At 41.3% G+C, this 24857-nt stretch overlaps 1 protein-coding gene across 5 annotated transcripts in view; it reads right to left on the bottom strand.

Annotated features, from left to right (window-relative positions):
* Positions 1–24857, bottom strand: part of ESRP1 (epithelial splicing regulatory protein 1) — a 92714-nt gene that overhangs the window by 51794 nt on the left and 16063 nt on the right. For all 5 annotated transcript variants that reach the window (XM_040354681.1, XM_040354680.1, XM_040354679.1 and 2 more), the window contains exons 3-4: positions 15585–15698; positions 248–362 (exon numbers count right to left, since the gene is read on the bottom strand). In XM_040354681.1, coding sequence (XP_040210615.1) covers positions 248–362; positions 15585–15698 — 229 coding nt within the window. The remainder of the gene's footprint in view (positions 1–247; positions 363–15584; positions 15699–24857) is intronic.

Below are 24857 nucleotides of genomic sequence, written 5' to 3'. Positions count from 1 at the left end.
CAGTCAGACAACAATTTTTCAGAAAGCAATCAGCAAAGACGGTTTCCATATTTCTGCCATGACGGTTTTAACTTAAAGCTGCACGCTACCTAAAGGTTTTCCCCATTTCCATTTTATAAAACACAAATCTCCCTCTAAATAGTTGTACAGTCAAGGTTAAAAAGAGAGTGGCTACAGTAGTCAGGGATTTCAAATGGAAAAAAAAAAAAAAGAATTGTGGTGATAAAACAAGTGGCAAAAAGGATACAACTTGCCATTGCCGTCACATCAAGTTCACTTAATTCACCAGACCCCGGGCAGCATTTCCTGAATTCTTTCTTCAAGTCAAAAAAGGAGTAGAAACAGTCAGGAAGAAGTATATTCTGTTGAGGGAAAAAAAACAGGGAAAGAGAAGTAGTCATTAGTCATTACAAAAATACATTTAAAGGACAAATAATAAGTCATGTATTCCTAGGGACATCTTCTAAGTGACGCAAGAGCTAGGACTTCAAAAAACAGGAGCAAAAGTGGAAGTACTGTACATTAATTCAATCAAGGAATGTTATCAATTGCAAAAGTACAATATCCCCAATTTTGCTCTAGTCTTAAGAAAATCACTGCATACCTCAATACATCTCTTTTGGGTCTTCATGCAGTTAGTACATTTCAAAGGATAACTGTACATTTAAAACTCAAACCAGGTGATTGCCTTGACAGGGCCCAAGAACTTAGCAAGTCTTTTAAAAGGGGTTAAAAAGGTTAGTTTATTTCCTAAATAGGTTCCTTTAAGCTAGTGCATTGTTGGTTCACTTACCTTTTCCTTCAATTTCCCTTCCAAATGTTTTTTTTCTTTGTTTGAATTTCTCACTTCCTGTTCCTCCTCAGTAAACTTGCCCCCATCATCCATGGGGGTTAGTCAGCCAGAACAGCTTACAGAGGAGAAACAGGGAGTGGGAAATTCAGACAAAGAAAAAAAAAAAAAAAAAAAATCGAAGGAAAAAGGTAAGTGAACCAACAATGCACTAGCTTAAAAGGAAGCTATTTAGAAAATAAAAAACAAACCTTTAAACCCCTTTAATGTGTATGCAAACAGTTACGCTTGTAAAACAACCCATCCAGTTTAAAATCTAAACAAATAGGCAATACGTGAGTGTGTTATATATAAACATTATAGATACTTTTTTTTTTATGAGCACATAATCTGTACTGGACTGCATAAGGGGCTTAGACTGCTAAGAGCAGAGAAAAAAAACAGTAAAGTGATCTCCACAGGGCATGGCAATGACTAGTCAAAACATTCCGGCATCCAAGACCAAGTCCAACAGGTACAGTATATGTGCCACCAGAATATATATATATATATATAATCAATATATTTGTTTTATATTAATGCATGGCTCTACTTTTAAAAAGTTATTGTGCTTCAAAAAAAAAAAAAAAAATTGGAGGGCTTCTATTGCCTAAAGACATTGGCTGCTTTGTTATGCCCCCCCCCCCCCCCCAACAGGTCAGGTTTTCAGGATTTCCATTATTTTGCACAGGTGATTTGATCAGTTTCACTGCCTTAGTAATCACCACAGCCTTTTCATCTGAGGGAAATCCTGAAAACCTGACCTGTTGGGGGGGCCTGAGGACTGGAATTGAGAAACACTGATATAAGGCCTTATTACTTTCCAAGGCATGCAGATTAGACATTAGGACTCAATTGCTGCATCATGCTTTTCCTGGATCAGTAACTTAATGTGTTGAAAGGAAACCCAAGCACAGAGGCAGGTGCCATTGATGACCTCTATTGGGGCCTCCTGAATTCAAGAAAATTTGAGGCTACCATTGCGGATGTCTTTGTCATGGCTGTCAATCTGTTCCAATAACATTTATTGTTTCAGAGTCACTGAGCTTTAACAAGTAGGCAGCTTTGGTGTTCTGATTCTATTTACTGTATGCTTGCTTCAGGTCTATAGCTGAGAATTTTAGGTAATGAAGGTTAGCATTATGAGGCAAAAAGCATTTTTAAAAGCACACCACTCCATGTCTCAAAACTTTGATTTCTGCAAAGACCAGCTATTACAGCAATATTAGAATTAGCACATATCCATATGGATTACACTAAATTTCAAATGAACTAGCAAACTATAAAACGTCCATAAGCATTGTGTTCGAACTTATTTTGGGAGATGGAGGAAATTCTAATACATGAATCATAACCTACTGTCTTGTCATAGGCTATGCAGTAGGGAAGCATACCAAGGACTTGTTACAGATGGATCCTTCCACAAATCATAGGTCACCACTGTTCTTTTATCTACAGTTGTGTATGCATAGGGACAAACATACCATTTAAAGTAAAATATACTCCTTGTTATGCATATCCATCTACCAGTGAATTCCCCCCCAAAAAAGTACCAACTCAAAATAAAGGGACTAAAAATAAAAAAAATGGGTGCCATGGACCCATTTTGTTCTTCTTCCTCTGTTTAAATGAAGCCTATGTATCTCAGATATTTTACCATTCTACAGAATCCTTGCAAGAATTATGTAAGCATTATTAAGTTACAAAAAAAAAAAAAAGAAACAATTTGCTGGACTACAAGTGGCTTACATTGCAGAAGTGTCAAATGTACAAGCAATATTTGCATAGCAAGTGGCAAGTGCAGTCCATGTATGTCAAGTTGTTCAAGACACTTCACCACCTACACCAATGAAGCAGCTATATATGAACTGTGCCAGGAATAGTGTGAACCGCAATACACCCAGTTTCTACGCCATTGGAACATCACTGGGTAATAAGGCAGAGCTTTAAACTCTCCTAATATTTGCCCATTTAGATTAGGACTATACATACAGCTTGGCCTAGATTTAAAGAAAAAAAAAAAAAAACGCTGATCGCCATTACTAGTAAAACTTTTTTATAAAAAAAAATGCCATAAAATGATCCCCTATTTTGTAGACGCTATAACTTTTGCGCAAACCAAACGCTTATTGGGATTTTTTTTAACCAAAAATATGTAGAAAAATAAGTATCGGCCTAAACTGAGGAAAAAAAAACACACTTTTTAAATATATATTTTTGGGGATATTTATTATAGCAAAAAGTAAAAAAGATTGCTTTTTTTCCCAAATTTGTCACTTTTTGTTTATAGCGCAAAAAAAATAAAAAAGCTGCAGAGGTGATCAAATACCACCAAAAGAAAGCTCTATTTGTGAAAAAAAAAAAAAAAAAAAAAAAAAAAAAAAAAAAAAAGGTTGCCAATTTAGTTTGGGAGCCACGTCGCACGACCACGCAATTGTCAGCTAAAGAGACACAGTGCCGAATCGCAAAAAGGGGCCAGGTCCTTTACCTGCATAATGGTCCGGGTCTTAAGTGGTTAAATAGTGCATTTTTTTTTTTAACTTAAGCCCAAAGACAACCGAGGAGGGAGGACAGAGGGATTTGGGTTCCTAAAGAGAGTCACTCAAAGTGAGGGCAGTTAGTTGGGAGCAAAGCAGCAATTGCAAATGATACAGGTTTGCCAATATGGCAATAAAATTGTCAAGTGTCATCTGAAGACCTGACCCAGCAGAGGGAAGTTTATTCTTTTTTGCTCTCAATGAGATCCTGTGTACAACACTTGCACTGTAGCATGTATAGAATATATAAAGGTCTATTAAGTATTTAATATGCTTACATTTTTACAGATTAAAAAACATTTAGAAATATTTTTTTTCCTGCACAGCTCCCTTCAAGACTATTCAGTAGCAAAGCCCCAATGAAGAGCCCATTTATATAGGTCAATCACTAACCACAATGGCAAACCAATCATATGGGGGGGAAGCACCTAAAACATGGGTCAGAACAGCAAGAAAGTGCCATGAAGCCATGGCAACCTTAATGCGGAAACCTGTGTTATAAGTAATCACAATAATCCTAATACCTTAATTCACTGTTAAACCTCCCTGCACATTTCCCTTGCACCAGCCCCATATAAAAAAAAAAAACACGAACAATTCCTCTCTGTCTCGGAGGATGTTTCAGGGCAGTTAATCTCATTCTAGCACCACACAAGCGGAGAAACCAGTCCTCCTTGTCGACCCTGTTTCTGCACCCATCTCACTTTCGTACACACCTGCAGGGCCAGTACTAGAGTACAAGGATGGTTTGCGCTCCAGGAGAACGCATGTCCTGTTCAGCTCACTTGGCAAATATTGGCTCATATAGTTGCAGGAAATATTCCAAGAAGCAGGTAGATAAATACCTGCAGAGAGCAGAAAGGCGAGAGGAAAACCAGCAACTTAGCATGCCAATACTTCTAGACAAGCAGGCTTGATTAAAGGGCCATCTATTGCCATTTCATATAAAAGGTTAACCAGAGGGCTTGGGGGCAAGAGCAACAAGTAGAAAAGGGGGGAGTGCTTCTGTATAAAATTTAAATAAATCAGATATATACGTTTGCCCCAATTGACAGAAGATTGGCATGGTGAGTTAGAAAATGCAGAAACCAGAAATGGAATGGATCTTCTGGGTAGACAAAAAACAGTTACTGACAAATTTATAAATATTTTTATCTAAATATGATACGTTTTTAAAGGCGGATAATCTGCAACCATGCAGATGGTGTCCTTGGTCACATTTTTCCATACATATGTATACAATATATACACACACATACATATACACACACACACACACGACAGAATGGGGCATATGTCAGCATGACAATGTATGGAATTCAATCCCCCCAATCACTTAAAGCATGGGTCTTCAAACTACAGCCCTCCAGTTGTTCAGGAACTACAATTCCCATCATGCCTTGTCATGTCTGAATGTCAGTGTGTTACAATGACTCATGGGATGTGTAGTTCTACAACAGCTGGAGGGCCGTAGTTTGAGGATGCCTGACTTAAACCATTTAAGTCACAAAACACACACTAAAGGCAACCTGTCTGAACAACCTTTGGGAAGAATATAATGTGTATAAGCCACAGATTTTAGAAAGAAAAACATTCAGATAGTTGTGCCACTTATTAAGGGGTAGGCATAGACCACACAGCTTGTGAGCAAGCAGGTTCAGATCTTTTATTACCATTGTTCTCAATAGTCTTACAAATGCTGGCCATACACAGCTATAGCCGCTGACGATAATCACCATCTTCTCCTGGCGGGGATGGCTTTCTGCCCCCGTCATGAGAAGACAATTACTCAGGAGGGATTCCCTTATCACTGTGTGTTGATAGGGGAAACGTGTGAATTTCTTTCTTGCAACCTGTGGTTGCAAGTAAGAAATTTGCACCGTCTGTTAAATGCCGGGGGGCACGGGGTAGAGGTGACAGAGATAGAACAGAGGACATAGTGGACATATGCCTCTAACAGGTGTCATGCGATGTGTTGTCAAAAACCTCTTCCACTCCAGGCGTTGCTTCCAAAATATTCAGACATAACTTCATTATATGATGGTTTATTCTTCCAACGATTATGACAGCAAACAGACAGCTTATGCTTACATTGTTACGTTGTTACAGACATCTTGGCAGGTAGGCATCACAAAGTTACAGAAGGAGGAAATAGATGTTAAGATGATTTGATCTTTCTTGCTTGGGAGAGGGTCCTCCCTCCCCCCATCTCTCCTGTCGGGCCGGGAGACCCAGGAAATCCTAACTTGCTATGCTTACCACGTGTACATTTATACAGGTTTAACAGCTAACTAAGCACAATTGGCTCGTTTCCAAAGAAGGTTACGATGATCGTTCACACCCACTTAGGTATTTTTAAGTAACATCTCCAACCTCCTTCTTGACGTATGTTTCAAGAATAGATATGGCCTAACCTACATTGACCTTCGTTTGTCTTTAACAAACCTTCAAATGCTACCATGTTTAAGCATTGATTCAGAGACCTTTATAACATAATATCAATACATTTAAAATCTAACACCGTCTATGGCCTGCCTTAAGCCAACCATACACAATGTATTTTCAACTAGTGGGTTAAACAGAAAAAAAAAGGGGGAAAGGGAATTGGATTTCCTATAGCCACACATTCAAGGTGGATGGGGAAATCTCTCCAGTGAAGCCATTGTATTCTAACAGCAGGGAGGCTTCCCCATCATCCAATTACACTTATAAGCAGCACTAATCGAGCAAAAAATATAATAAAAATTGTCCATGCTAAACTAGTCGAATTTTGATCCATCTATGGCTAGCTTTACAGAAGAATATCAGTTTGGAGATCAAATCAAAAGCCTACTGAAAACTAAAAAGGTCGGCTTAAAAGTGGACCAAATCAGTCGAAATGACAATCATTGAAAACTGTAAAAACCCTTCCCCCCCCCCTCATATTTAGGTCAGTGGCAATCTGCCTCCTCATTTTTTACCTAAGCCAGGGAGGCATAGGTATTGGCTGCCCACAGCCCTCTGGGATGGTCATGCAACACACTGGAGGAGCCCGTGTCTCTCCCTAGGAGCCAAATATGATATTTGTCTCTGCAACCTGTAGGAGAAAAAAAAAAAAAAAAAAAAAAAGCAGATTTCCACATTCACGAGATCTGGTATTGTCTCAACACGGGAAGAAACATTGGGCGGGCTTCGAATTCAGCCATAAATATTAGGACTGAAGTCGGTCCTGAAATGGCGAACAGGGATGCACTGGACCCCTGCTGTGAGCCGCACCATGCTGCGGTGTGAACCCAGGCGAAAGGAAACCCAAAATGCATGAGTTTCCAAGCTTAATATTTAAAAAACACTTCAGGACAGCACACAGTAATAATGGGGGGGGGTGGGATATTATATATTATATATATATATATATATATATATATATATATATATATATATATATATATATATATATATATATATAAAAAATATACCCCAAATGTGGCCATGCCCAAATCACTGCTTTTTATGGCTCTAAGCAGTTGTAATATAATTGTCAAGAACGAGTCAATGTGATCTTTGGTTAAGCAATCACTGAAGTTGGCCATACACGTAGCAATTTGATAAAGCAATTTAACTGTGGATTCTTTTTTAGTTAAAATTGCAAAGCAAATTAGTGATTTTCATTGACTATGAATCGAGATTGCCCCAAATCAAACTCTGAAAAAAAAAAAAAAAAAATCTGATTCCTTTCAAAAGATATTACTAGTTTTCCCCTCCATTTTCAATTAAAATTCTCAAACCTTTTTTTAAAGCCGTCAATTTATTGCCCAGTTTTGACTTTACAAGTGACCAGATTCTAGGGGACAAACTTGTCGGGATGTAGGAATTAAGTTTCTAATGATGACTTGCAATTTCCAGTAAATGGAAGTGGTTCAAATGGACTGAAAATTGCGACATATATGGCTAGCTTAAGAGTCTAGCCCCCACATCCTGATAACTGGACATGTAAAATAAACATACGAAAACCTCAACCTTGACTCAAATTTGAATAGTTGGCCATCCTGGGGATACAGGTATGTAGTTAAATAAAAAAACACAACACACACACACCCACACACACACAAACAACACACACAAACAACACACACAAACAACACACACAAACAACACACACAAACAACACACACAACACACACACACAACACACAACACACACAAACAACACACACAAACACCACACACAAACAACACACACAAACACCACACACAAACACACACCAAATAAGCTAAACGTTCCTGAACCAAGGACAACATTTGGTCAATGGCATCAAAAGACCTGCCAACTTCTTAGTACAAATGAAAGTATTTAAATAAGTATTAGGCCCCTTTCACATGGGCCAGTGGAGGTGTGGTGGCGGTATAGCGCCGCTAAAAATAGGGCGCTATACGGTCGGATTTGGCTGCTAGTGTTGCGGTATTGACCCTGCTAGTGGCCGATAAAGAGTTAATACTGCCCACAATGCACCTCTTCAGAGGCGCATTGCGGGCAGTATCACCGCGGTTTCCCATCATTTTAAATTGGAAGGAGCGGTATACACACCGCTGCTCTCACCGCTCCAAAGATGCTGCTTGCAGGAGATTTTTTTCTCTCCTGCCAGCGCATCGCCTCAGTGTAAAAGCCCTCAAGCTTTCACATTGAGAAGGCTGGGCAGGAGTTTCAGGCAGTATTTAGGTGCCATTTTATGCGCTGTACCGCCTGAAAAACTCCTCGGTGTGAAAGGGGCCTTAGCCCTCACTGGTTCAAGGGACCACTCCAGCCAGGGCTTACAGCATATACATACCTCGTAACTTTTTGAGATGGGAACAAGAGACACCCATTAGCAAAAGTATGTAGGCATAGGACACACCCCCTTACAGGAGAATTGTACAAAAGTATATTATATACAGGGAGTGCAGAATTATTAGGCAAGTTGTATTTTTGAGGATTAATTTTATTATTGAACAACAACCATGTTCTCAATGAACCCAAAAAACTCATTAATATCAAAGCTGAATATTTTTGGAAGTAGTTTTTAGTTTGTTTTTAGTTTTAGCTATTTTAGGGTGATATCTGTGTGTGCAGGTGACTATTACTGTGCATAATTATTAGGCAACTTAACAAAAAAAAAATATATACCCATTTCAATTATTTATTTTTACCAGTGAAACCAATATAACATCTCAACATTCACAAATATACATTTGTGACATTCAAAAACAAAACAAAAACAAATCAGTGACCAATATAGCCACCTTTCTTTGCAAGGACACTCAAAAGCCTGCCATCCATGGATTCTGTCAGTGTTTTGATCTGTTCACCGTCAACATTGCGTGCAGCAGCAACCACAGCCTCCCAGACACTGTTCAGAGAGGTGTACTGTTTTCCCTTCTTGTAAATCTCACATTTGATGATGGACCACAGGTTCTCAATGGGGTTCAGATCAGGTGAACAAGGAGGCCATGTCATTAGTTCTTCTTCTTTTATACCCTTTCTTGCCAGCCACGCTGTGGAGTACTTGGACGCGTGTGATGGAGCATTGTCCTGCATGAAAATCATGTTTTTCTTGAAGGATGCAAACTTCTTCCTGTACCACTGCTTGAAGAAGGTGTCTTCCAGAAACTGGCAGTAGGACTGGGAGTTGAGCTTGACTCCATCCTCAACCCGAAAAGGCCCCACAAGCTCATCTTTGATGATACCAGCCCAAACCAGTACTCCACCTCCACCTTGCTGGCGTCTGAGTCGGACTGGAGCTCTCTGCCCTTTACCAATCCAGCCACGGGCCCATCCATCTGGCCCATCAAGACTCACTCTCATTTCATCAGTCCATAAAACCTTAGAAAAATCAGTCTTGAGATATTTCTTGGCCCAGTCTTGACGTTTCAGCTTGTGTGTCTTGTTCAGTGGTGGTCGTCTTTCAGCCTTTCTTACCTTGGCCATGTCTCTGAGTATTGCACACCTTGTGCTTTTGGGCACTCCAGTGATGTTGCAGCTCTGAAATATGGCCAAACTGGTGGCAAGTGGCATCTTGGCAGCTGCACGCTTGACTTTTCTCAGTTCATGGGCAGTTATTTTGCGCCTTGGTTTTTCCACACGCTTCTTGCGACCCTGTTGACTATTTTGAATGAAACGCTCGATTGTTCGATGATCACGCTTCAGAAGCTTTGCAATTTTAAGAGTGCTGCATCCCTCTGCAAGATATCTCACTATTTTTGACTTTTCTGAGCCTGTCAAGTCCTTCTTTTGACCCATTTTGCCAAAGGAAAGGAAGTTGCCTAATAATTATGCACACCTGATATAGGGTGTTGATGTCATTAGACCACACCCCTTCTCATTACAGAGATGCACATCACCTAATATGCTTAATTGGTAGTAGGCTTTCGAGCCTATACAGCTTGGAGTAAGACAACATGCATAAAGAGGATGATGTGGTCAAAATACTAATTTGCCTAATAATTCTGCACTCCCTGTATATATATATTTATATTTTCCACAATTTTCTTTGTTTTTAACACTATTCCTTTATATTGGCTGGCTTTTGAAATTTAGATATTGGATGAAAGGTTTAGCACTGGGAAACACCTTTTGAAACAAATAGTGCATTTTATATACAACTATATGGATCAGACCACAATGAGGGACAAATGGAGGTCAGAGGGACTTTGTTCCAAATCGGGGACAGGTGGGAACTAGGCATATGTCTAAAAAGAAATAGAGAAAAGACTCACAAAATTAGCACAAAATTGCAAAACAACCACTTTGATATTAGCAAATTGCTCAATTACATTGCCTTCTTAAGTTTACGAAGGTATATTACTTAACCGTTAATAAAAAGTTGCAGGTGCACACAAAGCCTAAAACGTCAGTTTTTAGACAAGCTAAACAGCGCTGCAAGGAATGTAGAAGCTCTACATTATAGGTCTGTTCAGACACGAAATGTAACATGGACATTTCCAAAGGTCTTAGAATTTATTATCTATGAAAAGGACCTGAGGGGTATTCTGAGGGAGACAAAGATCAGAGGAAGATACAGAGTTGCTTTCACTGCAGTCACATGGCCTGGAGGAAGAGCTGATATTTCAGGGTATTAAAACTGGTTTCATGTAACCAAACATCAACAACAAATGGAAAATGCTGAAGTAGACAAAGCTAAAAAAGTGCATCTGTGAACCTACTTACAGTGCCTTGAAAAAGTATTCAGGCCCCTTGAAAATTTTCCACATGTTACAAACAAAAACATACAAGTATTTTATTGGGATTTTATGTGATAGACCAACACAAAGTGGCACAGAATTGTGAAGTGGAAGGAAAATTATAGTTTTCAAAATGGTTTACAAATAAAATATCTGAAAAGAGTTGCATGCATTTGTATTCAGCATTTCATGCAGTTACAGCTGCAAGTCTATTTGGGGATGTCTCTACCAGCTTTGCACATCTAGTGACATGTTTTCCCCATTCTTCTCTGCAAAATGACTCAAGCTCTGTCAGGTTGGATGGAGAGCGTCTGAACAGCAATATTCAAGTCTTGCCACAGATTCTCAATTGGATTTGGGTCTGGACTTTGACTGGGCCATTCTAACACATGAATATGCTTTGATCTAAACCATTCTGTTGTAGCTCTGGCTGTATATGTAGAGTCATTGTCCTGCTGAAAGGTGAACCTCCACCCCAGTCTCAAGTCTTTTGCAGACCAACAGGTTTTCTTCTAAGATTACCCTGTATTTGCCCCCATCCATCTCCCCATTAACTCTGACCAGCTTCCCTGTCACCGATGAAGAAAAGCATTCCCAAACATGAAGCTGCCACCACCATGTTTCACGGCGGGGGTGCGAATTAAGGGTGATGAGCAGTGTTATTTTTCCGCCACACAGTTTTTCTTTTAGGAAAAAAAATAAAAAAAAAGTAAACTTTTAGTCTCATCTGTCCCTTCTACATATTTGCAGTTTGGACACGGCAAATAGTACTTCTTATGGCTTGTTTTCAACAATGGCTTTCTGCTTGACACTCTTCCATAAAGGCCAGATTTGTGGAGAGCACGACCAATAGTTGTCCTGTGGACAGATTCTCCCACCTGAGCTGTGGATCTCTGCAGCTCCTCCATAGTTGCCATGGGCATCATGGTTGCTTCTCTGATTAATGCTCTCCTTGCCCTGCCTGTCAGTTTAGGTGGATGGCCATGTCTTGGTAAGTTTGCAGTTGTCCCCTACTCTTAACATTTTTGGATAATGGATTGAAACAGTGCTCTGTGAGATGTACAGCTATATATCTCTATAACACCTAACCCTGCTTTAAACTTCTCCACAACTTGATCCCTGACCTGCCTGGTGTGTTATTTGGCCTTCATGATGCCATTTGTTAAATAAAGCAGAGGTTCTTAACCCTGTTCTCAAGTACTCCCAACAGGCTGTGTTTTGGGAATCTCTCAGATAAAATTGCAGTCCAAAATACCAAGCCATTGACTAATTTAAAGCACCTGTGCAAGATAAAAAGGAAAACCTGCAAACATGGCCTGTTGGGGTACTCGAGGAAAGGTTTGAGAAACACTGCATTACATTTCTCCAAGAAACCTCTGAGGGCTTCACAGAACAGCTGTCTTTCTACTGAGCTTAAATTACACACAGGTGGACTCTATTTACTAATTAGGCAACTTCTGAAGGCAATTGGTTCCACTAGATTTTAGTTAGGGGTATCTAAAAAAAAAAAAAAAAAAAGCAGCGGGAAAACCATTTATAATTTTCCTTCCACTTCACAATTATGTGCCGCTGTGTTGGGTCATCACAAGATTACAATAAAATACCTATACGTTATTGGTTGTAACATGAGAAAATGAAAATTTCCAAGGGCTATGAATACTTTTTCAAGGCACTGTAGGTACAAGTCAGAAGGAAAAGTAAACATTTATGAAAACCTCAGCTGAAACATAATGGTTATGCCAGTTTCTCAGAGATGTGCAATGGATTCTTCCTTCAGCTTATGTAATGCATGATTATTTTGTTACATGTGCATCATGCTCCTGCACAGTAACAGACAGATTTAGAGCTCCAGCTTGCAGAGCTTATGACCAACCTCAATTGTATCAAGGTTTTAACAGTTATCTGTATGTGACCAATAAAACAGTGCTTAAAGGGTCACTATATACACAAGCACACGCAGCAGGCCACCTAAAAACATTTTTGGTAGATGCTTCAAAACTTCCACCACTTGACAGTTCCTTTAGCTCTGTGCTGGGGAATTCTCTGCATTCGATTCCGCAAGCCAACTGTAGCCATTAGGAGGGGTCACTCTGATATTATCAAGAAGAAAAAAAAAAAAAAGGACAGGAGGGTCACAGACAGGGAGAACAGAATTTTAATTATGGCAGGGACTTCTCACTCCTGTAACATCCACATATTAAGAAACACAAGGCGACTTAGCACACCAAGCTTGACTAGAACTGAAGTCTCACTTGGGTGGGTGGAGACCAATCCCTGATGGAGGTCTTCCTGGCCAATAGTCACATGCAACTACCATTTAACTGCCTTTTTTCCTAAAATACTGGTTTACCCAGTATAGGCAGCGAGGAAGAGGGAATCCCCCCCCCCCCCTCGACCCAAGCTAAGCACACTCTCCTACATGCATTCTTGAGCCAAGGGCTGACGGATCCCAGGAAGTAAATGCTACATGAATTATTTGCCCTTGCTCAAGACTGGCAGGACTAGAAATGCTGGGGAGGGGGGGTGTTTTTCAAAGTGATTCCTCAAAATAAATCTTGGCGACACAATTGGATGGCATGCCATTTTGTATAATTGAAAAGCGCTGTTCATCTTTTTAGAATGCAAGAATGCCTACCTACATTAAACATGGTTACCGATTCAGTATTACGCTATGTGCTCTTCTCTCTTTTTCCAACATTTCCATTTATCGTCTTAATTCTGGCCCTAATCGGGCACCTCCTGGAAGCACCATTTTTCTGAATCGCTCTCCTGGTTTCCCTTTGGATCGATGTACGAGTCATCTTATTGGAGATTGCAGCCGACGATCCAGGCCCGCTAGTGGCTTACTGACCCTCTGGGCGCATATCCATTAGGGTAAAGTATTTCTGGTAAGCTTCCCCTTCAATGATCGGTGGTGGATTTTCTATTGCACTTTATTTTGGAGCACTGGGATTATCACCATTTGTATAACATGCATACATTTTTTTCTTATTGGACTTTTTTGGATTATTATCCTTCTTACTGAGGACTTTATATACACTACACCGTGTTCTGATTTTTTGGGATTGAATTTTGTCACTTATTTTGATTATTTTCATTGATGCATTCTTTATTCATTCAATTGGGCGATTCTTATTCATACATGCGCTACACTTTTTATGTTTGTTCTGTTTTCCACAATTGTCTATTGGTAGTGTGAGCTGCTTACCATTGATAGCGCAGAATATTTTGTTCCTCGTTTCTATTAAAAATGTATTAATATCGTTTTTGGTGCTCAGATACAATGTTAATCCACTTTAATGTATGTAAACTGCCAAAAACTGAAAATAGGACACCTAGCATTGATTGCACATGATCTTGGCAAGATTGCAAAGCACCTTTTGGACATTACAATTAGTGCATAGGCAGTCTCATCAACCAATAGTGGAGGTGGGAGAAGAAAGGCACACGACAGACTCAAAAAGAAGCCAAAAATGTTCTGCCATAGCACTCAAAAATCTAAAATTTATAGCCAAGCTAATTTTTCCCAGTTTTGGCTACAGATGAGAAGGGATAAAAAGCAACCAAATTCACTTCCTTTCCCAGTAAGGGGGGGGGATTTAGCATCTGCCTGTAAAGAAATGCAATTTATAACTTATAAATAAGCTTAAAGCAAGATTACATGTAACCAATTTGAAGGGGAGCATCAAATGTGTAAACAGATCACATAGCCTGCCAATGTCACCTGGGAATGTGTCTCTATAATGAGGTTATAATTAGAGACTATGTTGCAAAGCATGTTTTCAAACAACTCCTATGAAAAGATGCTGTATTTATTGGTTACACCAAGTATCCCATTGTGAAAACTATACTAATAAAACGCAATGACTACAAAACTACTGTATATTATGTTACCGATACCTTGTTCAAGGTGTGGTACCAGCAAGGTAACTAAAATGATGTGCGCCCCACTGCACACTGCTGCTTCTCTCTTGGTACTTAGATTTTGGCTCCAATATTGATGTCACCGCTAAAGTTCCCGTGGTGAAGCCGACAGTTGGGCTGAAGCACAGCGATATCCCACATTCTTTTAAAATAATAAAAAGGTGTTCTGTGGTTGGGCGAAGGGCACAGGAGCATCGTGGCTACGTCCACCAGGGGGTAGCCATTGACACCAGTATGCTGTGGGTGGACATTGATACCAGTGCTGGTGGGTGGTCATCATTGCATCCACTGACAGCAACACTAGGAGTTTTGATTGCAGCCACCAACACCAATGCTGACATTTATGGTCAAACACAACAATGAGACTTCTTTTACTACCACTTCTCTTTATAGTGCAATGCGTTATGCTCCAAGAAAATTAGCAGGACCAAAGAATTTGTCAATTCATTAAAAATAGACTGCCTAACTTCACACAATGCACCTGAAAGCACGAAAACAAGCTGCTATTGTGCACAACCCTTTTGAAGCAGTGGAGCTGAACATTAGGATCTCTCATGTTCAAACTGACCACCACCGATATACATGACACTTCAGCAAATGGGCATTAAGGGGAGGGGGGGGGGGACACACACACACACACAAAACCAGTTAATTGAACCCGGTCAAAGACAGAATTTGTTCATAGTTCCTAATGGCCGTTTTCTGGCTTACCAGTCAGTACATGGCCGACTCAATTCTGTATAGTCAAGAACTTAATTCATAGAAAGACAACTGTACCTTCAGTATAAGAATGGTCAAAGAACTCCTTCCCTGTCCTAACAAACCAAAAATAAAAAAACTTCTCCCAATGAAAAAAAAGGGGGAGAAATAGAGGAGGTAGACTTGTATTATGCAGGTGCATGCTATAGAGAGTGAAGGGTGTACCGCCAGGCACAAAACTGGCATCATCATGTTTTAAGAACCGCACACATTCATCACTGTGCAGGTCAGGGCCACCAGAGAGAAGCCTGCATCCAAAGACTGTGCTCACAGGAGGAATTAGGATATTTTGATAAAAATGCCCATTACTAATATTCTGCAGAAATAAAATACTTAATTACCTTTTTGGAGGCTTCAGGATGTAGCACTTGTCTAATGTGAAGCTGTCCATCTGTGCACAGGCAGAATGATGTACCGACACCAATGTTGATCTCATTGCCTACCGTCTGGTTGAACTGCAAGAGAAGAACAGAGCATTTCAGCTACAGGTAGAATTATTAACCCAATTATAACAAACTGCAGAACAAGGGTGCATATTACAGCAAACACACACACTAAAAATATCAGGTTTACATTTTTAAAGTTATGTCACTAGTTCTGAGTAAGCTGTGGAAAATGGGCATATTAAAAAAGCACCCCAACCCCTCCTGTCCCTGAACACAGCTCTGTGCTGTTAACACTCACAGAGCTGTGTTCAGCGACACCCAGAGCCGACCGCCAATCGCCCACTGATCTGCATGTGCTGTGATAAAGCTCATGCTTGACAAATAGGTCCTGCTCAGCTCCAAAATCTTGCACTATGCCTTTGTGGTGTGATCATTCATTCAATGAAGATTTGGTCGTAATTGGAGGATCCGAGGTGTGCTGGCGAATATGTGCATCTATATTATAAAATCAATAGATGGTGCTGCGCTCCAAGTGATAATAGACAAATACATAAGTGCCAAGTGACTACTGTAAAGTGCAATATTCAGAATAATAAACTAAAAAAAAAAAAAAAAATTATACACATACACCTCAACAAAGCATAATGTAAACAATATACAATCTAAAGTGCAAAGTACTCAGAATATGGGTGATAATTTCCAATGTGCAATAAAAGTGCAAAGTATAGCATCAGAAACAGTGCTGTCCCAAACTAAAGTGTTGGTGAAGAAAAAAAAAAAAAAAAACACCACAACACAATGGAGGGGGAAGGGGTTGAGTCCAAAGGGAGCGTAAATCTTCAGATAATTGCTGGTGAATAAAGTGCAGGAAACAGAGTGCCGATTACCAACCAGTGCGATGGTTTAAATAAATTGTGTTTTTCTTCAGTGTTACCACACCTCATGATGAAATGGCTCCTTACCTTACCGCTGTTACAGCGTAAACTAGCCAATGGTGGTCCGGGTACGGTAATAGGTCACCCTAAGGATATCCTATAGATGTCAATATGGTGTCCTGGTAGGCGCTTCTCATTGGGATATGTCTCCTTTATATTAGGTCAATGGCAGTGGAAGTCCTCCCAAATGGACACATTAAATATAGAAAGAAAAAATGGGGGATTCCCAATGGTGAAGTATGCAACGCTAGATGTTTATTTAAAACAGCAGCCAAGACGTGGTACTCTCATAAAAGCAGGTAAAAACTAAAAAAACAAAAACGAGCTTGCTGCCTGGCGTCACTTTGGTTGCCCGTGTATCTGACGCGTCTTGTCACGACCAAGTGACTTCATCAGGGAATAATTACTGGCACTGGAAGAGTCTTTAATTAGGTTAAGTATTGTATGCCAACAAGCGCCCATCTTCCTGTAGTCTTATGAGAAAAATAGTGTAGTGGCCATTTTCTAGCAGATGTTCCTAAAAACACTACAGCTGCAGCCATTTTCTTGTAGTCTACAATAAGAAGCTGTAGTCTTTTTAGGAATATCCAGTGTACAGTGCGTGGTCAGCAAATGTTAGATAAAAGCAAAAAAGGTCCAGCGCAAGAAAAAAAATTGCTGTCAGGTAGGTTAGTTTGGCAGAAGAGACCTTGCATGTGTCTTAAGAACTTCCACTGGCTGCTGGGAATTTTTCTTCCAACTGTACCGCACATGCACAGCTCCGTGTGTAATCTTAGCATGCCTTGGATGCAAGGATACACATTCAATACCGTCACCTTGACTGTGGGTCTATTTTTCTGCACAAAGCCACTCCTCCCTGCCCCCCCACTACCATTGCTGTGCACCTCCAACACCACAAACGTACCCCGTGTCCACACATTTCTATCTAAACTTGCTCCATCCTCCCTTTCATCCTAGCCTAGGGCATATTAAAAAAAAACGCAATGTTTACAGAATTCAATAACTTAATGAATCAGACTACTCTCCCCCTTTTAGATCTTATTTAGAATTTCAACCAAATTGAGCATTCAGGTATTCATCTATTGCAGTGTTCTCTTTATAGACAACCCATGGTTCAGTAGAATTCACTGCTCATTAAAATGTTTAAAACAAGCGTTTCTCTCTTCCCCCCCCTTTTGGATTGGCAATGCAAATTCGAGGGTGCAGCTCAAGCACCCGATATTTTTTTTACATCCAAAGACTACAAAGGGCACGTCCAGATATTCCATGTAAATGTAAAACTCATCCAGACACCTTCATTATGGTAAAACTATTTTATTTTTATTTTTTTCCAATGGGAAAACAAACACTGTGGCTAAAACCAAACCTGATCAACGCTGCTTTTACCCTGTCACTTCGGTTTGTGCCAATGATGGCCACCTGATCTGGCAAAAAAAAAAAAAAAAAACACACATTTTGCCACCCTAAAGATTAATTTTTACAAAATCGGACACAAGAGGCTGCTGTGTCCTCTGGTCTTCTCCTGGCTGTCCACAGCCGGAGCTCAGATGTCACCACCGAGACGACCCAGTGCTGCTACAAGATAAGACATGCATCAGGAAGCAAGCTCACACATGCACAGTAGCAACAAGCTTGTCTAGCACAAGAGTCTGGTTAAAATTTCTAAGAGGTCGGAGGAAAGCCTCAAGAGGAACTTTAAACACTTGGATTAACACATAAGCCAATGAAGAACTCCCAGGAGGATTTGACTTGCATAATATATCAAGGTTATTTGTCATTACTTATTACCATTTTAATTTAATATACTGTAAACACATTACTTAACAGTTGCTACAATACTATCCCAAAAATTTAAGTATTTGCTTGCCAGCAAGATAACAATATCAATAAATATTACACAAGGAAGGAGACAGGCTAAACAGTCAGACAATTTTACAAGAGCAGCAATTGTGGCCATGCAGAAAGCAAGACGCCAACTTAATTGCAGCCAATCAGAAGACATTACTATCCCAATCAAGGATGAATTTTCATTGTTGCTCTTTGTACAGCACTTGGGGCCATAAAAAAAAAAAAAAAAAAAAAACAACATTCTACCTACATACAAATTATATATAAACACAATCAGTAAAACTTAAAAGTAGAATTCCAGGATAAACCCAACAAGCCTTAACAATGTTCCCTCCCCCCCCTAACATCTTTGCCAAATTATATACACACACACACACACACACACACACACATATACATATACATATACATATACTTACACACACACACACACACACACACACACACACACACTATATATACTTTCCAATTTTCAGGTCAATCTGGTCCAGTCATATGATCATGCTCCCCTGTGTCAGCCAGCAGCAGCTGCAGGGAAGAGGAGAGGGTGCTCAACAATGGCTGGTAGGGCTCAGAGCAATGATGTCACCCAGAGGCTCCTATGAACCATTCATCATGAGCATCTCCCTCGTCTCCCATGCTGCTGCCTGACTCAGAAGATCCAGATAATGGGATCTGATAGGACTGGAAACAGCAGAGATAGGGCAATATCTCTACATCGATAGATATAAACTTTTATACAAGTTAGTGTAGTTATTAGGAGGAGGGAAGGGATTTTAAGACTAGTTAAGTTTATGCTAGCATTCTACTTTAAAATGCCATTTCAAAATTTGCTTTTAATACCAGCTCTTTAAAAACAAACGTTTGATCCTGCCACAAAAAGGTCTTTTAGCAGCCTCTAAATGGAAGTGCCTGAACACTGTCCTAATCATGCATAGTCATCTAATCACACAGGCTTTTCATGGGGAATTGCAAATTAATTTTTCAACACCAGTTACATGGGCTTTTTGCCCTGTGTCACCTTCAGAAAGTCCATCCTAAAAAAGTAATGTAACCATTTTTTGGAGTGCATGCAGACAGCAAGAGATCAGCATCACAGATGTGAAGGATGCAAAAAAAAAAAAAAACACACCACACACACAAACTTTACTCTCTCATTCAAAAATCCTAAAGAAGCCTTTCCGATCATGCCATTTTCAGACCAATCTGATTGCAGCCTCAAGCAGTTCCATGGACAGGCAGATTCTGTCCGTTTACACCCACCTACATAGTCTATCTAGGTCTAAAAAAAAAAAAAAAAAAAAAAGTAAATAAAAAAAAAAAAAAAAAAAAAACCTGGGACCAATTCCTTTCCTTTTTTGTCTGGACCTAAACATGACAAGTAGCACGATGTAAACAGCATACGAAAGATTTTCCAGGGCATCACCACAAGGGCAGGTGGATTCTTAGGAACCAAATGCTACATGAATCTGCCCGTACTCAAGATGGCCGCAGCTATAAATACCTTTTGCAAGGCGATCAACAAAAAGCATAAAGACCTATGGATGGGAGAATGTGCTTTGTGGTGCTCAGATACAGTTAAATTCCACTTTACAACAAGGTGCATTTTTGGTCCCATTGACTTCAATTAGAAAGCATCAAATATGCATGATAATGCAAATGCCCAAGTGTGAACCTAGCCTTCATGGCAGCCATGAAATAAAGTTCCTGGGTGCACGCTTGCTGTGACCATTACTGGGGTTTGTAAAAAAAAATAAAAAGCCAGATTCATAGGGTGCAGATCATCAAAAACAGTTGAAAACTGTAGCAGAGACATTGTGCTTTCGGGAGTAGCCAAGACAGATGAGAAGCCAAGAGTTGACCTATAGCCCACTATACACATCAATACGTGGAGAATCACTTCCGGGTAGATTGCCATATTAAAAAACAAACCTGACAATATAGTTATGCATTTAATAAAAAATAAAAAGGGGCCCAATTCACACAGGTTTGTGTATTTGTTTGTGAAAATATTGTTTTGATATATTTGAGGGGGGCCCTGTCAGGTAGGCTGTACGGGGCCCCGTGATTTCTAAGAGCAGCCCTGCCTGCAGTCACTATATCTGGCCTCTCACAGTACACAGAACATGGAAATGCAATCATTTTAGCAAATTTAAACTGCCAAATACCTTTTCTCAGCAGTATACAGCAGTCCTGTGACTACCATCAGTGTCTGGTTAAAGGGGTTGTAAAAAGGTACCATTTTTTTTCTTCCTAAATAGCTTCCTTTACCTTAGTGCAGTCCTCCTTCACTTACCTCATCCTTCGATTTTGATTTTAAATGTCCTTATTTCTTCTGAGAAATCCTCACTTCCTGTTCTTCCTGTCTAACTCCACACAGTAATGCAAGGCTTTCTCCCTGGTGTGGAGTGTCGCACTCGCACCCTCCCTTGGACTGCAGGAGAGTCAGGACGCCCACTAACACACAGCTCCTTTCTCCATCTGCAACGTAGAGAGCGTCCCAACTCTCCTGTAGTCCAAGGGAGGGGGAGAGCACGACACTCCACACCAGGAAGAAAGCCTCAAATTACTGTGTGGAGTTACAGACAGAAGAACAGGAAGTGAGGTTTTCTCAGAAGAAATAAGGACATTTAAAAGCAAAAAATCGAAGGATGGAGTGAGTGAAGGAGGACTGCACTAAAGTAAAGGAAGCCCACACCTCGCCAATGCTTTTCATGGTAACACATGAACAAATCCCCGTGCTGGGATGGATTCCGGGACATGATGTGGCACCTTTTCTATCCCCCTGGCCTTTAATCTTTTATGTACTGTCCTCCGCAGTCTGAATTTACCATCCCTGGGGAAAATTTGTGAATCGGCCGCCATGTGAGCTGTCTCTCCCCCCCTCCACACGCATCATGGCGATGCATGAGCGCGCCTCTCCCTGTACTCTCTACTCCACTACATGACTCTTTCTTCCCGGCTGATCCGTTAGCCACTTGCTATAATACGGAGTCAGTTCACCCATTTGTACATTTATCCCCCTTTTTTTTTTCTTTTTTGTTTTATGTTTTACTTTTATTACTGTTTCATTTTTTACGGCAAACTTCTATTTGGGGTCCAGTGGGGCCCGGACTGTTACCCACGGGTCCGGAGCCTCAGATGGTTAGTAGTTCTACCCACCGCATGCAAGGTGCAGCGAGACTTTTTCCCCCCTGTTGGAAGGAAATCTAACCAGTATGATTGGAGCTGCAGCATTACTGTGCTTGGGGCTTCCCTTTTTTTATTTTTGAGCCTCGGAAACTGTTTTCTTAACACCTTGCAGCTCCAACATCATATTAGTACCTCTTTGCATCAAGAGCAGTTTGTAACTCCACTGTTAGGATTTTTTCCTAGGTTTCGGGACGATGCCTACACCAAGTTCCTGGGGTGTAAGGCGGGGTGGGGGGTGGGGGGTTGGGGAAAGTTTGGATTGAGTAAATTGTTACTTATGAAGATGTGGGTCACACTACACGTTTGTTTTCCATCTCTGATATTGTATGTGCAATGTGTATTTATGTATATGGGTCGCTTCGCGACACCTACCCTATTATCTTTGACCGCTACTCCTTACGTGAGGTTAATTAATACAGCTGAGCCCAGATATTTTTTGGGACGTGGACCATGACAGCCTTAAAATTTCTCACCTGGAATGTCAGGGGTATGCGAGATAAGGTCAAGCGGTCAGCGATACTAGCGTTCCTCAAAAAACAAAGGGCTGATATAATGGTCCTAGTTGAAACGCATGTAGAAGGCAGACTTCAGATGGCACTCCGCAGGCCATGGGTGGGGTGGGCATTCCATTCGACCCACACACCCCATGCCCGGGGAGTCTCCATTCTAGTGGCAAAATCGGTGCATTTTGAACTGTGTACTATCTCTACGGACCCACAGGGCCGATATGTTTTCCTGTCTGAAATTGTATGGGGAGCCGTTCCTTCTTTTAGCATTCTATGTCCCTCCCCCCTTTGCCATGACGGTGATACTCGAAGGGATTACGTTTATGGCAAATCACCCCTCGATTCAGGCAGTATGGTTGGGGGACTTTAACACTACTCTCAACCCCAGCCTAGATAGGTTGGCCGGAACGCCCCCCCATAATTTAGGTGAGGTGACCACCACTAAATTCTCGAAACTCATTGCTTCCCTCCATTTAATTGACTCTTGGAGGTTTAAATTCCCACAAAAACGGTTGTATTCCTGCTTCTCTGCCACACATAGTTCGATGTCGCGCATTGATTTCATTCTAGTCTCCCAAGTCCTCACGTCCAGACTCTCAGAGGCCAAATTCGGCCCACGCCTACTATCTGATCATAGCCCATACTGGATCTCATTGAACGTCCCGATTGACAAACCTAGACGGGCATGGCGTTTGAACCCCTTCTGGCTCTCGCTCCTCCCGGAAGATGACGACCTCTCGGATGAGTGGAAGTCATATTTCGAGACGAATACCGGGTCCGCATCAGCGGAGACGGTGTGGGAATCATTTAAGCTCCACGCTCGCATGTCCCTGATCTCCCGCATTAATAAGATTAAATCAGATTCGGCGGAAGTCTCTGACAAAGAGATGCTAGACCTCTCCCTCGCAGACCGAAGATATGCGACGGACCCAACACCAGAAGCGGCAGCGGCGCTTAAATTACAGACAAGGGTAGTGAATCAACTACAATTTGAACAAGCCAGACGCAAGTTATTTTTCGCCAAACAAAAATTTTTCGAACACGGGGAAAAGGCGGGGAAACTTTTGGCCTACATGGTGCATAGTGAAGATAGACCGCCGGTGGTCATATCCCTGCATGGTCCCGAGGGGCAATGCATCACTGATCCGTCGGCAGTGTCGTCTGAATTTAAAGAATTTTTCGCCAAACTCTACACGTCTCTGAGCCCGGCGGACGACGGCCCGATGCAATCGTTCTTCGAGACTATCACCCTCCCCTCCTTGACGGTTGAACAGACTACCCTCCTCGAGGCCCCACTGACCTCGAAGGAAATAACTGAGGCTATTGCTTCATTTGCTCGATCCAAAACCCCAGGCTCAGATGGACTCCCAATCGAATTTTACTCACAGTATAGTCAAATTCTCTCACCCAAGCTGTTACAACTCTATAACTCCATGTTTGAGACACACGTCCTTCCCCCGACCATGAGAGAGGCAACCATCGTCCTCATTCCGAAGCCGGGAAAGGACCCTGGATACCCGGAATCCTATCGCCCTATCTCCCTCTTGCAGGTAGATATTAAAATACTTGCAAAGGTGTTGGCAAATAGGCTCAACAAAGTTATACTCTCATTGATACACACTGATCAGGCGGGATTCATGCCAGGCCGCAATACCTCTTTTAACCTTCGACGGTTGTATATCAATCTACAGGCCACACACGACAATGTAGGTTCTAGAGTTCTAGTAACACTTGATACAGCTAAGGCCTTTGACTCTGTGGAGTGGAGGTATCTGTGGCGTTGCCTCGAGACTTATGGCTTTGGCCCAAAGTTTTGCAAATGGGTTAGCCTACTGTACCACAACCCCACAGCCAGAGTAGTAGCGAACGGTTGGACCTCCCCATTGTTTCCCTTGAGCAGAGGCACGAGGCAGGGGTGCCCCCTCTCCCCACTTTTGTATGCCTTGGCGGCGGAACCCCTCGCAATATCTATTCGCACTAACCCAGAGATAGATGGTTGCAGAGTGGGTTCATTAGTAGAAAAAATCAGCATGTATGCGGATGACACCTTATTGTATTTGGCAGATTCAGGTCCTTCCCTTCATGCGGCGCTTCAGACGATTGAACAATTCGGTATTTTCTCGGGCCTAAAGATCAATTGGGGGAAATCACAGATTCTACCGATCGATTGCTTCCCACCCCCTGAATCCCAATCCAGTATGCCACTACAGAGAGTAGACATTATCAAATATTTAGGGGTACACATCTCCAGACGCCCAGCTGACTATATTGCCCTTAATGTGGAGCCCCTTTTTGAACTTGTTAGGTCTAAAATCAGGGTATGGGCCCAACTACCCTTAGGGGTCTGGGGACGCATCAATCTTATTAAAATGGTCCTTCTCCCCAAACTATTATATATCCTTTGGCACACCCCAACCTACCTTCACTTGAAATACTTCAAATCATTGGAAGCCCTTCTGAAACCATTCATATGGGGATCAGGCAGACACAAGCTCGCGTGGCAGGCAGTTAAGAACCCGACTGATATGGGAGGCATGGCTCTGCCAGATCTAAACCTCTACTACATAGCCGCACAGCTCTCACAATTATACCACATAGATAAAACTGACAGTCAACGCTTCCTAACACTATTATGCCCGCGAGTGGCTCAGCTCACCGGGGATGCAATTTACGCGGTGTCGACGGGATCTGGGAGTATCGGTCCAGGGAGGGAGACGACGTCTACCCTGGGTCACTACAGACGCATT

This window comes from Rana temporaria, chromosome 5 (genome assembly GCF_905171775.1).
Source record: "Rana temporaria chromosome 5, aRanTem1.1, whole genome shotgun sequence".
NCBI lineage: Eukaryota > Metazoa > Chordata > Amphibia > Anura > Ranidae > Rana > Rana temporaria.
Note: the sequence above shows the minus strand (reverse complement) of the source record. Positions and strands in the feature narration are given on the sequence as shown.